The sequence below is a fragment of the Engystomops pustulosus genome, chromosome 9 (assembly GCF_040894005.1).
Source record: "Engystomops pustulosus chromosome 9, aEngPut4.maternal, whole genome shotgun sequence".
In the NCBI taxonomy this organism is placed as follows: Eukaryota; Metazoa; Chordata; class Amphibia; order Anura; family Leptodactylidae; genus Engystomops; species Engystomops pustulosus.
Genome location: NC_092419.1, coordinates 58896482 through 58912527, shown reverse-complemented (window position 1 = coordinate 58912527; position 16046 = coordinate 58896482). Strand labels below are relative to the sequence as shown.

At 44.3% G+C, this 16046-nt stretch overlaps 1 protein-coding gene across 3 annotated transcripts in view; it reads right to left on the bottom strand.

Annotated features, from left to right (window-relative positions):
- LOC140076600 (gamma-aminobutyric acid receptor subunit beta-4) overlaps positions 1-16046 on the bottom strand; it is a 298936-nt gene that overhangs the window by 145506 nt on the left and 137384 nt on the right. For 2 of the 3 annotated variants that reach the window (XM_072123197.1, XM_072123198.1), the window contains exon 2: positions 6685-6773. In XM_072123197.1, the coding sequence (XP_071979298.1) occupies positions 6685-6773 (89 nt within the window). Of the gene's footprint in view, positions 1-703; positions 1085-6684; positions 6774-16046 lie in introns of those variants that run through there. The other variant, XM_072123199.1, reaches the window with a different exon arrangement.

Here is a 16046-nt window from a genome sequence, read left to right as displayed (position 1 = left end):
GGCTCCCAAAAGTCTTCCTTCCTCATAACTGAAAACTACTAAACGCGTCTCAGACTGCCTGTTGATCAGTGGGTGCAGGTCTGTAATCTTCACCAATGCCTTTATACTTTGCTGCAGTTTTCTTCTACTCCCGTGCTAGTCATGGGAGCAGGACCTAGGAGACCCTAGGGAGAAGGCAGGAGCGGTTTATTACTGCTTCTCCTTTCTCCATTTCTCACTGCATCACGCTGAAGTAGCGCAATGCAGACAGGAGCAGAGCCGGCTCTATAGACTCGTCTAAAGGGGTTAATTAGAGCTGCTGGGTCTGGAAACTGTCAACAAAATACAGGTCAATAAAATAGTAGCATCCCTGTACCATAAGCCAAGCAAAAAGATACAATCACCTTTGGTCCAACACTAAAGACAGAGATAAACAAATCGCCTGCCTCCAAAAAACATTTTAAAATCAGGGTTATTCTCCGAGTACCATCAGAAGTCAAATTGGCAGGGTAACCTTTTACAGAAGGATGACCTGAAATCTATATTTCCAGAACCCCTCTTCTGTACTACAGACAAGTCCACAAACTAAAAAATATAATTGTCAGGAGTTCAATGTCCTCTCCAGCAATAACAGAAATATCTCTTTGTATTCAGCCAAGATGTAAAACCTGACATAAAGACCTCTGACAGAATAATAAGGATTACATCATCCCAGGTAACTCACCTGCAGTTCACACAATGTGGTCTAATTTCTTGTACCAGATGTCCTACTGGGGGCAGCAACAGGGCAGCAACTCAGAACAAGGATGAACTCTCATTGTCACGCCATAAAAGAAAAGAGAAGTAATCTACCTGTGCCAAAACACTTTTGCAGCCCTTGTACTTGTATTAAAAGACAATTTCAAAACTCAGAGAGAAAAAAAGGTCTGGGAGTACAAGTTTATGATAACATATGTAACTCTCAGAACAGGATTTTATATCTATTTATGACTATTAAAGGAAACCTACCACTTTCAAATTGTACTTCTAAGCTTCAAATACCGAGCACCAGCTCACCCTGAGCATATCTTCGTTATTCTCATAAACCAATGTATTGCTTTTAAACACTTTTGTAATCTTTATATGTGAAGCAGCTTCGGCGCACGGTGGTACGCGCTCGGCGCACAATGGCATATTTGATAAATTGCAATGCAATTTTTACTCTGCACCATTCACTTTTGACCAGAATGTTGGGGGTTAAAATGCTCACCACACCCCAGATAAATTCTTTAAGTGGTGTGGTTTCCCTAATGGTGGAATTTCCTGGGGGTTTCTATTATATATGGTACCTCTAGGGCCTCTACGACTCTGTGAACACGATATGGCACTCCAAATCCAAACTTGTGAAACAGTAGCTCAAAAAGCTTTATTTTGCTCCTTCCCTTTTCAGCCCTGCTGTGTGCCCAGCCTGTTGATAATTGCCACATGTGGGGTATTACCATACTCGAAAATGCTCACCACAACCGCAGATAAATTCTTTGAGGGGTGTGCCTTATTGGTAAGCCTTATTGTACAAACAGGCAACGTCATTAATGGGTTACGAGAAACAATGATGTTCAGACCTAATTATTCACACTGCATTAAAAGAAGCATTGGGTAAACAACAAACCCTTCCTCTCACTGTGGTTAAAGGCAATCCGGATAACTAGAAAGTCAACATTTCAAGTTCAAGTTCCGGGAACTTCATACTGTGATACAGCCGCCATGAGATCTTTTAAGACGTCCTTCTTAACCAGCCTGGATGGGAGCATTTCAAAGGCCAGCTATTTTGAAATACTTCTATTCAGGATCAGAGCTGGTGTATGCAACTGGCCAAACCACCCGTTTTCTCTCTAGTATTTGGGGAATAGAGAACTGAATGAATGGATGGTATGGCTTAGTGATAATGCTGCTGGTGGTAGTGGTTGTAGTGTGACATTCTCTCTTTAAAAAAGACGGGTTTCTTTCTGGCTTGGGAGGCGGTGGAAGATGCTGGGCCAACTGAAGCAGCATAGGGGAACCTAAGGTTTTCCAGGCTTTTTTGGTGTCCCAGCCACTGCAGCTCATGTTTACTCTGCACATGTTCTTTCTTCTGCCACGCTGCAGACACCTGGTGGAAGTGCCTTTGTTTCCTGGGTCCCTAGGTGCATGCAGTAGCAATGGGCTTACCACTGCGCCTTGGCCCCCTTTTGCTTTTTATGACTGCTACCAGCTTCCTGACCACCGCCTCTTCATCCAAAGTATCACTGCCTTCCATGGTAGGCCTTGGACCATCATCACCCCTGGCTTCTTCCACAGAGCCCTCACCTATGGCCTCCTTCTCAGTTTGCACATTGCAGAAAGCCACAGCTATTGGCAGTTTTGTTTCATCATCATCACAGGTTTCTTCTGATGGTACATCATCTGCACACTCATCCTCCAATAGAAGTTCTTGGGAATCCTTGAACTCTATTTCTTCTATTTTCACAGGTATGCCGACATACCTGAGGTTGCTAATGGGCTGCAAGTTCTTTGGAGCTTTTTCCCTAACAAGGACTCATGAACAGCAGTGCTTGGTCAGTTTCTGCGTTTGTGGATAGCAAACCCGCCAAATTTGGTACCAACCTGAACTTTTCAGTTTGGATCCGCTCATCCCTAATACAGGATCTATATGGTGATGGTATGGCAGCTTTCTTTAGATGGAAGAGCATAGAGAAACAAGCAATGAAACAGTTACATAAAGTTTATAGCCTGTGCTGTGTGAGCACTAAGGGTTAACAGATCCCTCCTTTGTAGAAAGTGTCTGAATAGCACAATTAGGGGTTGAGATAGAGAAAGTTCTGCAGAATCCGAGACTAAACAGAGGAACCTCACTATTCTGTGTAGAAGACTTCTTGACCTACAGAGCAGCAGATACTATGCTACATACAGAAAGTCACATGGCCATCTGCCCCTTCTCCTCTGAAACTTTATCTGTAAACAACTCTACTCAATCACAGGAGATATCAGCATAGCCAGGAGACACAAATACTGCAGAGCCATGCTAGGCTGAGGAGTTTATGTTTATGTTCAGTGTTATGATAATGCCAGCTTCCTAGTGCACCAGAGAGCCTGCCACCAAAACACAGGTTTAAACACTTTCTGGTCTACAACAAGTTCCTGGACACAAAAGGAAGGAGTGGGAAAATGTATATAACACAATAAAACACCAAAAAGTGGCATTAGTAGATGGCTGTGGGAGGCCGTGGAGCACGGAGGACCGAGGATGGGGGTATAATCCCACTATCCATTCTGAAAAAGCAGCTAGCCATATCAATTGGGGGAAAGGAGGGAAAAGGGTGGGAAGAAAGTGCTGGAGTATACAGGCAGCCACCTATCGTGGCGCCATCATGAAAAATGTATCTATCCCTGATTTTTCTTCCTGATGGCCGTGGAGCACTGGGATGAGGACTGAGGATGGGGGTATAATCCCACTATCCATTCTGTTAATCTCCCAAGATAGCAACAAAAGAACAAGACATCAGGAAGTAAAATCAGGGATAGATACATTTTTCAAGATGGTGCCATGATGGCGTCAGGTGGCTGCCTGTATACTCCAGCACTTACCCACCCCCCCTTTCCCTCCATTTTTTCCTCCTATTGATGTGGCTAGCTGCTGGTCCCCAACTCACCAATTGCACAAACGGCGAGGATCATAGGAGAGCAGCATGGAGAAAAGATATAAGGACGCTTCCATAATCTGAGGCATGAGATCAATCAGCAGTGCAGCAAATCAGGAGAGAGCTGCTCACTGTGGAGGTGTAGGACAAGGAGCCTTGCATAGCCCAGCCGTGCCCTTACTACCTCACATGATATGCGGCTACCTGGGTAGCAAGGCGGTAACAGTGGGGAAGTGGGGACAGAACAGCATTGGGAAGAGGACATACAGGCTTCCTGTCCCCTGCGCCATGTGGAGACCATCAGCAGAGTGTCCTGTTCCCCTGCCATGGACAAAAACAGGGATGCCAATCAAACAGATGAGGACACTGCTCCCTCATGAATAGAAGACCCACCTGCCCTATTCCTGTGCGATACCATGGAGGTGCTCAGTCAGGTAGATGATGTGCACCCAGCACAGCCGCTTTGCAGAGGGTCCCTGAGCTTGGCCCGGAGACCAGCACAGTGTGTGGGGTGGCAGGTGGACCTTAGGCACATTTGGGAATGGAAAAGACCTGGAGTATTGGCCGGATGAATACCCTCTGTGCAGCACCATGTGGGCCATGGCACACATGCATGCTGCCAACAACCCAGTGCCTGCAATAGCAGCAGAGGATCGGGAATCCCGCAGAACACCTGATGATATGGCATCAACCCGGCCTGCAAATCCCCCTCCATGGCCTGCACATGGCATGAATAGAAGCAATGGATAACTGAGCACACTAGCAAAAGTTAGTGTGCCTACAAACATCACTGCACATTAGTGCCGGTACAGGCCAAATGGTAGAACCAAATACCAGATTGCATTGGGTTTAAGGTTTCGTGTGCACCAGGGCACCAGAACCTTGCTGCACACTAGTAAAACTCATGAAGTGCATAGTGCATACAAATCTTTGAATATACCAATCAGGCTGCATCACGATAAGGACCAATAGTGATGTACCACAAGATCCCGACATGCGTTTTGCCGTCGCTTCCTCATGGGGTACTACAGGTTGTGAAAATGGATCAAGTATATAAAGGCAAATCAGGGTTGGAACACAGACTTATTTGTCCAATGTTATGGTTTGTTTACCTCATTTATACTAACAAAGAATGACGGCGCAGCTGTATAGTAATTCACCTAATAACCCCGACACCTGACATTACCTGCCGAACTGTGTCACGTGTTATGCATAGAAGAATTTGCGTGTTATCGCAATTTCCGATGAAACTATCAGAACAAGGCCTGGTTGCACAGGTGGAATGCAAGCCTATTACCCATAGGGAATTGCAAAGTCGCGCACAATGACGTGACTTCCGCTGCAGCTACCAGGGAGGAGTCCGGCTATGTTAGATGAGACACAAGCCGTGACATCACATCCGGTTGTCAGATTGAGGCCTATTGTGACCTCGGGATCATAGCCGTGACATAACATCCGGTGTTCACCGGTAAGCGAGCCACACTGTAATGTGCACATGAGCTCAGTAGTAGAAGCAGGGATCAGAGGCAGGCAGTGAGTGCCACCTGTAGGAGAAAAGTGCATCATGCAATTAAATTAAAAAAATAACATGCACACATGTACATAGATAAACTTTAAAGTGTAACCGTCATTCTGAGCAAAAAAAAAACTAAAATAAATAATTCTGCTCCAGGTGTCCCTGGGAATCTTTCCTCAAAGTATTTTGCCTCTCAGTCCTCACTTAGTAACTATTTGGTCCATAGCAACCAGGGTTTCCAGCTCTCAAAAGAACTACAAAAAACAAGATGGAGAAGTGGGACCTGCCACCTGTCACCTCATCACAAGCGCTTGACACCAGAGCTATCTTATATCTCGTATCTATCTATCTATCTATCTATCTATCTATCTATCTAATACCTTTCTATCTCCTATCTATCTATCAAAGTAAAGAGGCAGCACTCCAAGTAGTGTTGAAAGGGGGTGAACCTTTATTCCATGAACCGCAGTTCATGGAATAAAGGTTCACCCCCTTTCAACACTACTTGGAGTGCTGTCTCTTCACTTTGATATATTTGGGATTCTCTGCCAAGGAATCACCGGCTACTGCACTCACTGCTTTAGCTGTGCTGCTCAGGACTCTCCCTTGTTTGTTTATCTATCTATCTATCTACCTACCTATCTAAGTAAAACTTCATCACAGCACATGAGCTCACAGCTAGAGGACTTGGAGAGTGTCTCCTGCCGCTTCCTTGTGTGAGGTGATGGGGGAGGGGGGGAGCTGCAGTTTGTGTCTGTGTGGATTATGTGTCTATACACAAGTGTAGGGAAAGCTGAGGAGAGATACGTTCAGCTGTTTGGTTACTACATTAGTGAGGGCTTCTCCCTGTACATGACTGCTGGTGCACTAAGACATGAGGTAATCAGCTGATTGCAGGGAGGGGGATGGGGGCATGTCTCCTGCTCTGTAGCCTCTGCTCCTGTCTGAAAACGGAATGCCCATAGTAACAGCTCTCAGAGATGACTGACATCTAGGAGCAGTCTGAAGAATACAAGAGAAAGGAGGAAGATTCGGGTAACTAATCCAATTGCAAAGGGCTTAAAATTACCTGCCCTACAATATATCAAAAGATTTTTGAAATGATGTTTACACTTTAAGCAACAAATCATATTTATCATTAAGCATGATATACCAGTAGCACTTACTCATAGGTTCCGTTACTGTCTTCTTATATGTATTATCCATGCCCTCCTTCCATTGAAAATCAACTAAAATTATGCTAATGTGCCAAGATAGCAGGCGGAGTTGGTGAGTTGTGCTCCTGCACAATGTAACAGCCTGTGAAGCTACCACGCAGAGGAGCTCTGGTAACACCCCCCTGAGCCTTTCTAGCTCATTAGCCTAATTACAAAGGTTGATTTTAGAAGGAAGGGTTCCATGGGTAACAAATATAAGTTGATCATGCTTGATTGTGATGGTAGATTTCCTTTGATATCTTAGAAAGTTACACAATGCTTTGACATTAAGTTACATATGAATTGAGACATGACTTTTTTTTGGTACTTTACTTACCTCCAAAGTCTGGCCGCAGGCGGATGTCATATCCTTTCAACAATTTGTCTACTGTTTTCTTCACAACTGAGATATTCCCAGAAGGAGGGCTATAGAAAGCAAAGAGAAAACATATGAGAATAGTTAAAAAATGGAATACTCAAATAAGAACTAAATAAGAGGCCAAGGTCTAGGTTTGGTCTAGCTGAGCTACAGTTTCCAATGTTAACCCTTTAACTTCTTAAGGACACAACCATTTGGTAGCTTAAGGCTCAGCCCGATTTTTTTGGATTCTGACATGCGTCGCTTTATATGGTTCTAACTTTTGAACACTGTTACTTATCTAAACGATTACGAGACTGTTTTTCCCTCACATGTTGTACTGCATTTTAGTAGTAAATTTGGGCTGATAACTTTTGCTTTTATTTACAAAAAAAAGAAAAAATTATGAATTTTTGAAAAAAATTTTCCATTTTCGAAATTCAAAATCATTGCGTTTTCAGGCAAATAGATTTACCATTTCCCATTTATCTACTTTACATTTTCATAACTTTTGAAATGTCTGGATAATTTATTTTGATGTCACGCGGCTTACAAATCGAATATCGCTTTTCCGGATTTTCAGAATTGACTCAGTTTTGAATGACATTTTACATATTTAGCATCAAACCCCCCCTATATAACCAACCCATTTTCAAATCTGCACCCCTCAAACTATCAGAAACAGCTTTTACAAAGATTGTTAACCCCCTGAGATCATCATAGTAATTGAATCAAAATGGAGGTAAAATTTAAGTTCATTTAGCCCTAAAATTTACACATTTACAAAAGATAAAAAGAGAAATCCCACCATAGAATTTGTTTTATAATTTCTCCCGAGTACAAAGACCCCCAACATGTGGTTGTTTCTTGTTTTATGGTCGCACAGCGAGACACAGAAGGGAATGAGCGCCCTACAGCTGCCAGGATTTTAGTTTCCTCATTGGCCCCTTTTGTAGGCTATAAAATTTTAGCTTTTGCGTTTTTGGGGCCATGTGATGGCATTTTTTTTTGCGGGATGAGATGCTTTTTCCAGTGTTACCATTTTGGTGTTGGTATCCCCTATTGTTGAAAATTTCGGAACTTTTTTTTTTGAGGGCAGGAGTAGAAAAGCATCAATTCTGTACTGTACTGTACTAATAATCTGTACTGTACTGTACTAATAATCATGTTATCTTTATTTTACGGGTCAATATGATTACAGGTATACCAGGCATGAATATTTTTTCTTACGATTTACTAAATTTGTCAAATAAAACGCTAATGTGGGGAAAAATCTATCATTTTCGTATTGCCATCTTCCAAGTGCCATAACATTGCTACTTTTTTGGCTACAGAGCTGTTTGATGGCTTGTTTTTTGTGGGACATGTTGCATCAGTATCTGTATCAGTATTCTGGAGTACATTTGTTTTTTTTTTATCACTTTTTATAGCATTTTTTGTGGGATTGAATAGGTAAAAATCATACTTTTTGGAGGGATTATAACAGTTTTTTTACAGTGTTTTTCATGCGGGTTCAATAATTATTTACTGTTACGGACACAGTGTTACTATATATGTGGGGTTTGTGCTATGATTTAGACTTTTTTTTGCGTTACTGGCAGTCCCCGGGTTACATACAAGATAGGGTCTGTAGGTTTGTTCTTAAGTTGAATTTGTATGTAAGTCAGAACTGTATATTTTATCATTGTAATCCCAGCCAGAACTTTTTTGGTCTTTTGACAATTGGATTTTAAAAATGTTGGGTTGTCATAAGAATCAGGATTAACAATAAAGCTTCATTACAGACACTTCATTACAGATAACTGTTACAGCTGTTTATTGTAGCTTAGGACTAAAGTACAATAAATTACCAATATCCAGTGGTCTGTTTGTAACTAGGGGTCGTATGTAAGTCGAGTGTTCTTAAGTAGGGGACCGCCTGTATATGTCTCTTTATATGTTTTGGGGCTTTTGGACATTTTTATTGATTTCTTTCTTTATTTTTTATTGAATATTTTTTTTTTTTTACTTTTTCCAGCATGGGACATGAACAAGCAATCATCTGAAAAGTTTGTCTCGAATAATGAGCACCCAAGCATTTTAGTGCTCGCTCATCTCTATTCATAACCAACATTTCCCAAATATCTTTTTTATAATGGTTAGGTTTTTTATGTGTTCTCTCATTTTTGTAGGATGTTAGCAATTTTTTTTTTATGGACAAGTTCAGTTTTAAAGTGATTTTTGAAACTAAACCCCTCAACGAACGTAAAACTACTTTTAATATGTCTTTTAAGTACTTTTAGTGTTTGTACGCTGCTTCCCCATATGTGATGGCAACTGATGACTGCACTGAAGAGGAGCCCTTTTCCAGTAGGCTTGCTTTGTCACATTGTACAGGCTATAAAACTTTTATTTATTTTTGGTAGTATTTAATTTTATTTTTGGACATATGAGAAATTATTTTTTGTGGTGTGAAATGCACTTTACAGATACTTTAGTTTGGGCTGTCTGTATCTTTTTGTTCAGATCTTATTAACTGTTTCTAGGTAGAGGAAAAGGAAATAATCAGTTCTTGTTTTAGATTTTTATCATTTTTTTGGGCTATTCAAGTACATCAAAATATTAGGTTATCTTTATTCTTTGGGACACTATGATTATGGCAACACCTCATTTACTGAATATATTCATTTTTCATTTCCCCAATTTTAACACAGAAAAATTAAAATGGAGAAAATCTAATTTGCTTTTGCATTGCCATTTTTTCAGAGGTATAACTTATGTATTTTTCTGTGGATTGAGCTGGTTAAGGGCATATTTTTTAATCACTTTTTCGAATATTTTTTGTGAAAGGAAAAGTCATTTTCGGCATTTTTTTTTTTTTTTTTTTTACTGTGGTCACTGTACCAGTTCAGTTATGTTTCATATTTATAGTAAAGTATGTTACAGATGCACTACATATTTGGTATTGCTGTGTTTTTTGTGGAAGAGAGGTGTTTCAAGGATTAATTATAAAAATGTTTTTCACTTTTGTTTTACATTTTCATAAGCTTGGACTTGAACAAGCGATTTTTGATCACTTGTTAAAGCCAAATCACTGCTTTACTAATGTATTACAGTGCAGTGTAATGTAACTGACCGAGCATGCTGACACAATCTCAGTTAGACACAAGCTCACATACAGGCCCTGAAGCAGGACATCTCTGAGCATTAGGCAATCTCTTGGTAGATATTGTATGGAAAAAATAAAGAGATCACGTACCCATAGAGTAGTAGTCACAAACTAATGGTAGGTTATTTTCTCATACGAGGGAATACTGCATGTAAAAATCTGATTGTGTCAGATTTATCATCCAGCATCAGATGCTGTGATGAATCTGATGCATTATAAAGCTGTCACTGGTTCTGGTAATGTATATGTAGTAATATGTAGTCATATGTAGTAATCTTGTTTCTATTTAGTCAGCTTGGTTCTGATGCTGTTTCTATGTAGAAGGCTAGATTGTGGTGCTGCATCTAGGTCAGAACATTGATTCCAGTGCCCTAAGTAGTAATCTTGGTTTCATGTAACATATTCATGTAAAAAGATTGATTCCAGTGCTGTATACATAAAATGAGCTTGATTGTGGCAACATATCTGTGCAGTAATATTTGTTTTGGTAAATATCTTTGTTCTGGTCATGGTCTAGTGGCATGGCCTAAAGCAGGGGTCCCCAAACTTTTTACATAGGGGCCGTTCACTGTCCCTCTCAGACCGTTGGAGGGCCGGACTAAAGTTTACAAATAAATAGCGGTGCATGTGACCGCATCCATAATACACTGGTACCCCCCTCAATTAATTATTTAATAAACTGCACCTTGTGAACTATTTTATATATTGGCCAAATTAATGAATTAATTGGGCCAATTAATTATTAAATATACTGGGACTAGAGATGAGCGAACACTAAAATGCTCGGGTACTCGTTATTCGAGACGAACTTTTCCCGATGCTCGAGTGCTCGTCTCGAATAACGAACCCCATTGAAGTCAATGGGAGACTCGAGCATTTTTCAAGGGGACCAAGGCTCTGCACAGGGAAGCTTGGCCAAACACCTGGGAACCTCAGAAAAGGATGGAAACACCACGGAAATGGACAGGAAACAGCAGGGGCAGCATGCATGGATGCCTCTGAGGCTGCATAATCGCACCATTATGCCAAAATTATGGGCAACAGCATGGCCATGACAGAGTGACAGAATGAAGCTAGATAGCATCTAAAACATCCAATAATTGACCCTGACACTATAGGGGACGGCATGCAGAGGCAGCGGCAGCAGGCTAGAGAGTGGCATGGCGACATACCCTAAATGGACTCAGGCTTCAAACCAATGGGTGGCAGAGAGGAACCAAAGGAGGTGAGCAAGAAGCGCTCAAATAATATCGGTACATGATAAAAGTTTGCCAGTATATTTTGTGGATTACACAGCAGGGTGGCGACAAAGTTAACATGGAAGCCATGAAAACAACCCAAAATTCTGCCTGACACAGCTCGTTTGATAAGGGGACCATGTATGGAGGCAGTGAACTAGTAGTAGATTAAAGGTGCTGCAGTTAAAACTATGTTAGTTGGATCTTGGCATGGAGCTGGCGCTCCGCTGCCAGGCGAGCTTTCGCCAATCCAAGCCCCTGTCTCTAGGCTACTCCCCAAACAGCACTTCTAAGAACCTTTTGTATAAGATCAAGTGTAGTAGCGTTCTTATAAGTTTAGGATATGCCGGGTGAGGGGAATGTAAACAGATGCGCAAGAAGCGCTGAAATAATATCCCTAAATGGTAAAAGTTTGCAAGTATATTTTGGGGATTACACAGCAGGGTGGCGACAAAGTTAACAACTTTGATGTGGAATGCCCTGTAATAGCTCTTGGGCGGTGTGCCTTTTATCGCCTAGGCTCAGCAGTTTCAGCACCGCCTGCTGTCGCTTAGCGACGGCACTGCTGCTGTGCCTAGAGCTACCGACTGATGGCGCCATGCCCACGGATGGTAATTCGGAGGAGGAGGAGGTGGAGGAGGGGTGGGAGGAGGTATAGTAGGCCTTTGAGACCTGGACCGAGGTAGGCCCCGCAATTCTCTGCGTCGGCAGTATATGACCAGCCCCAGGGTCAGACTCGGTCCCAGCCTGCACCAAGTTAAGTGTAGTAGCGTTCTTATAAGTTTGGGATATGGCGGGTGAGGGGAATGTAAACAGATGCGCAAGAAGCGCATGATGCGCATGGAGCTGGCGTTCCGCTGCCAGGCGAGCTTTCGCCAATCCAAGCCCCTGTCTCTAGGCTACTCCCCAAACAGCACTTCTAAGAACCTTTTGTATAAGATCAAGTGTAGTAGCGTTCTTATAAGTTTAGGATATGCCGGGTGAGGGGAATGTAAACAGATGCGCAAGAAGCGCTGAAATAATATCCCTAAATGGTAAAAGTTTGCCAGTATATTTTGGGGATTACACAGCAGGGTGGTGACAAAGTTAACAACTTTGATGTGGAATCCATGAAAACAACCCAAATTTCTGCCTGACACACCTCGTTTGATAAAGGGACGATGTATGGAGGCAGCTATATGGACGACTTTTGGAGGTAGCAATGGAGACAACGTGTGGAGGCTGCTATGGAGACAATTTAATTTGGATAGTGCCTGTATGTGGCAGTCCCAAACATTTTTCAAACCAGAGGAGCAGGTAGGTGGCCCTCCAGTAAAATGGGATAGATTGAGTGCCTGTATGTGGCAGTCCCAAAAATGTTTCAAACCAGAGGAGCAGGTAGGTGGCCCTCCAGTAAAATGGAATAGATTGAGTGCCTGTATGTGGCAGTCCCAAAAATTGTTCAAACCAGAGGAGCAGGTAGGTGGCCCTGCAGTAAAATGGAATAGATTGAGTGCCTGTATGTGGCAGTCCCAAAAATGTTTCAAACCAGAGGAGCAGGTAGGTGGCCCTCCAGTAAAATGGAATAGATTGAGTGCCTGTATGTGGCAGTCCCAAAAATTGTTCAAACCAGAGGAGCAGGTAGGTGGCCCTGCAGTAAAATGGAATAGATTGAGTGCCTGTATGTGGCAGTCCCAAAAATGTTTCAAACCAGAGGAGCAGGTAGGTGGCCCTCCAGTAAAATGGAATAGATTGAGTGCCTGTATGTGGCAGTCCCAAAAATTGTTCAAACCAGAGGAGCAGGTAGGTGGCCCTGCAGTAAAATGGAATAGATTGAGTGCCTGTATGTGGCAGTCCCAAAAATGTTTCAAACCAGAGGAGCAGGTAGGTGGCCCTCCAGTAAAATGGAATAGATTGAGTGCCTGTATGTGGCAGTCCCAAAAATTGTTCAAACCAGAGGAGCAGGTAGGTGGCCCTGCAGTAAAATGGAATAGATTGAGTGCCTGTATGTGGCAGTCCCAAAAATGTTTCAAACCAGAGGAGCAGGTAGGTGGCCCTCCAGTAAAATGGAATAGATTGAGTGCCTGTATGTGGCAGTCCCAAAAATTGTTCAAACCAGAGGAGCAGGTAGGTGGCCCTGCAGTAAAATGGAATAGATTGAGTGCCTGTATGTGGCAGTCCCAAAAATGTTTCAAACCAGAGGAGCAGGTAGGTGGCCCTCCAGTAAAATGGAATAGATTGAGTGCCTGTATGTGGCAGTCCCAAAAATTGTTCAAACCAGAGGAGCAGGTAGGTGGCCCTGCAGTAAAATGGAATAGATTGAGTGCCTGTATGTGGCAGTCCCAAAAATGTTTCAAACCAGAGGAGCAGGTAGGTGGCCCTCCAGTAAAATGGAATAGATTGAGTGCCTGTATGTGGCAGTCCCAAAAATTGTTCAAACCAGAGGAGCAGGTAGGTGGCCCTGCAGTAAAATGGAATAGATTGAGTGCCTGTATGTGGCAGTCCCAAAAATTTTTTAAAACAGAGGACCGGGTAGGTGGCCCTCCAGAAAAATGGAATAGATTGAGTGCCTGTATGTGGCACTCACAAAAATTGTTTCAAACAGAGGACCGGGTAGGTGGCCCTCCAGAAAAATTAAATGCATGAAGTACTATAGCAAGAGCCAGTGGGCCCTGTCAAAAAATAGCCATTTTCCTCTGCTTTACTGTACAAAGAGGAGGAGAAGGAGGAAAATGAGGAGGAGGAGGAGGAGTGGATCAATTATTCAGGTTGAGCTTCCTTCACCTGGTGGAGATTGGAAATTCTGAGAAATCCAGCCTTTATTCATTTTAATAAGCGTCAGCCTGTCAGCGCTGTCAGTCGACAGGCGTGTACGCTTATCGGTGATGATGCCACCAGCTGCACTGAAAACCCGCTCGGACAAGACGCTAGCGGCAGGGCAGGCAAGAACCTCCAAGGCGTACAGCGCCAGTTCGTGCCACATGTCCAGCTTTGAAACCCAGTAGTTGTAGGGAGCTGTGTGATCATTTAGGACGATGGTATGGTCAGCTACGTACTCCCTCACCATCTTTCTGTAAAGATCAGCCCTACTCTGCCGAGACTGGGGACAGGTGACAGTGTCTTGCTGGGGTGACATAAAGCTGGCAAAAGCCTTGTAAAGCGTACCCTTGCCAGTGCTGGACAAGCTGCCTGCTCGCCTACTCTCCCTCGCTACTTGTCCCGCAGAACTACGCACTCTGCCGCTAGCGCTGTCAGAAGGGAAATACTGTTTCAGCTTGTGCACCAGGGCCTGCTGGTATTCATGCATTCTCACACTCCTTTCCTCTCCAGGGATGAGAGTGGGAAGATTTTGCTTGTACCGTGGGTCCAGGAGAGTGAACACCCAGTAATCGGTGCTGGAATAAATTCTTTGAACGCGAGGGTCACGGGATAGGCAGCCTAGCATGAAATCTGCCATATGCGCCAGAGTACCAACGCGTAAGAATTCACTCCCCTCACTGGCCTGACTGTCCATTTCCTCCTCCTCCAACTCCTCCAACTCCTCTTCTTCTGCCCATACACGCTGAACAGTGAAGGACTCAACAATGGTCCCCTCTTGTGTCTCGCCAACATTCTCCTCCTCTTCCTCCTCATCCTCCTCCACCTCCTCCGATATGCGCTGAGAAACAGACCTCAGGGTGCTTTGGCTATCAACAAGGGAATATTCTTCCCCCGTCTCTTGTGACGAGCGCAAAGCTTCCGACTTCATGCTGACCAGAGAGTTTTTCAACAGGCCAAGCAGCGGGATGGTGAGGCTGATGATGGCGGCATCGCCACTGACCATCTGTGTTGACTCCTCAAAGTTACTCAGCACCTGACAGATATCAGACATCCACGTCCACTCCTCATTGTAGACTTGAGGAAGCTGACTGACCTGACTACCAGTTCTGGTGGAAGTTGACATCTGGCAGTCTACAATCGCTCTGCGCTGCTGGTAAACTCTGGATAACATGGTCAGTGTTGAATTCCACCTCGTGGGCACGTCGCACAACAGTCGGTGAGCGGGCAGTTGGAGGCGGCGCTGCGCTGCCCTGAGAGTGGCAGCATCTGGGCTGGACTTCCTGAAATGCGCACAGATGCGGCGCACCTTCGTGAGCAAATCAGACAGATTGGGGTATGTCTTGAGGAAACGCTGCACTATCAGATTTAACACATGGGCCAGGCATGGCACATGTGTCAGTCTGCCGAGTTGCAGAGCCGCCACCAGGTTACGGCCGTTGTCACACACAACCATTCCCGGCTTGAGGTTCAGCGGTGCCAGCCACAGATCAGTCTGCGCCGTGATGCCCTGTAATAGCTCTTGGGCGGTGTGCCTTTTGTCGCCTAGGCTCAGCAGTTTGAGCACCGCCTGCTGTCGCTTAGCGACGGCACTGCTGCTATGCCTAGAGCTACCGACTGATGGCGCCGTGCCCACGGATGGTAGTTCGGAGGAGGAGGTGGAGGAGGGGTGGGAGGAGGAGGAGGCATAGTAGGCCTGAAACACCTGGACCGAGGTAGGCCCCGCAATCCTCGGCGTCGGCAGTATATGAGCAGCCCCAGGGTCAGACTCGGTCCCAGCCTCCACCAAGTTAACCCAATGTGCCGTCAGCGATATATAGTGGCCCTGCCCGGCAGCACTCGTCCACGTGTCCGTGGTCAGGTGGACCTTGTCAGAAACGGCGTTGGTCAGGGCACGGATGATGTTGTCTGACACGTGCTGGTGCAGGGCTGGGACGGCACATCGGGAAAAGTAGTGGCGGCTGGGGACCGAATACCGAGGGGCGGCCGCCGCCATGAGGTTGCGAAAGGCCTCGGTCTCTACTAGCCTATAGGGCAGCATCTCCAGGCTAAGCAATCTGGAGATGTGCACATTAAGGGCTTGGGCGTGCGGGTGGGTTGCACTATATTTGCGTTTCCGCTCCAGCGTCTGGGGTATGGAGAGCTGAACGCTGGTGGAT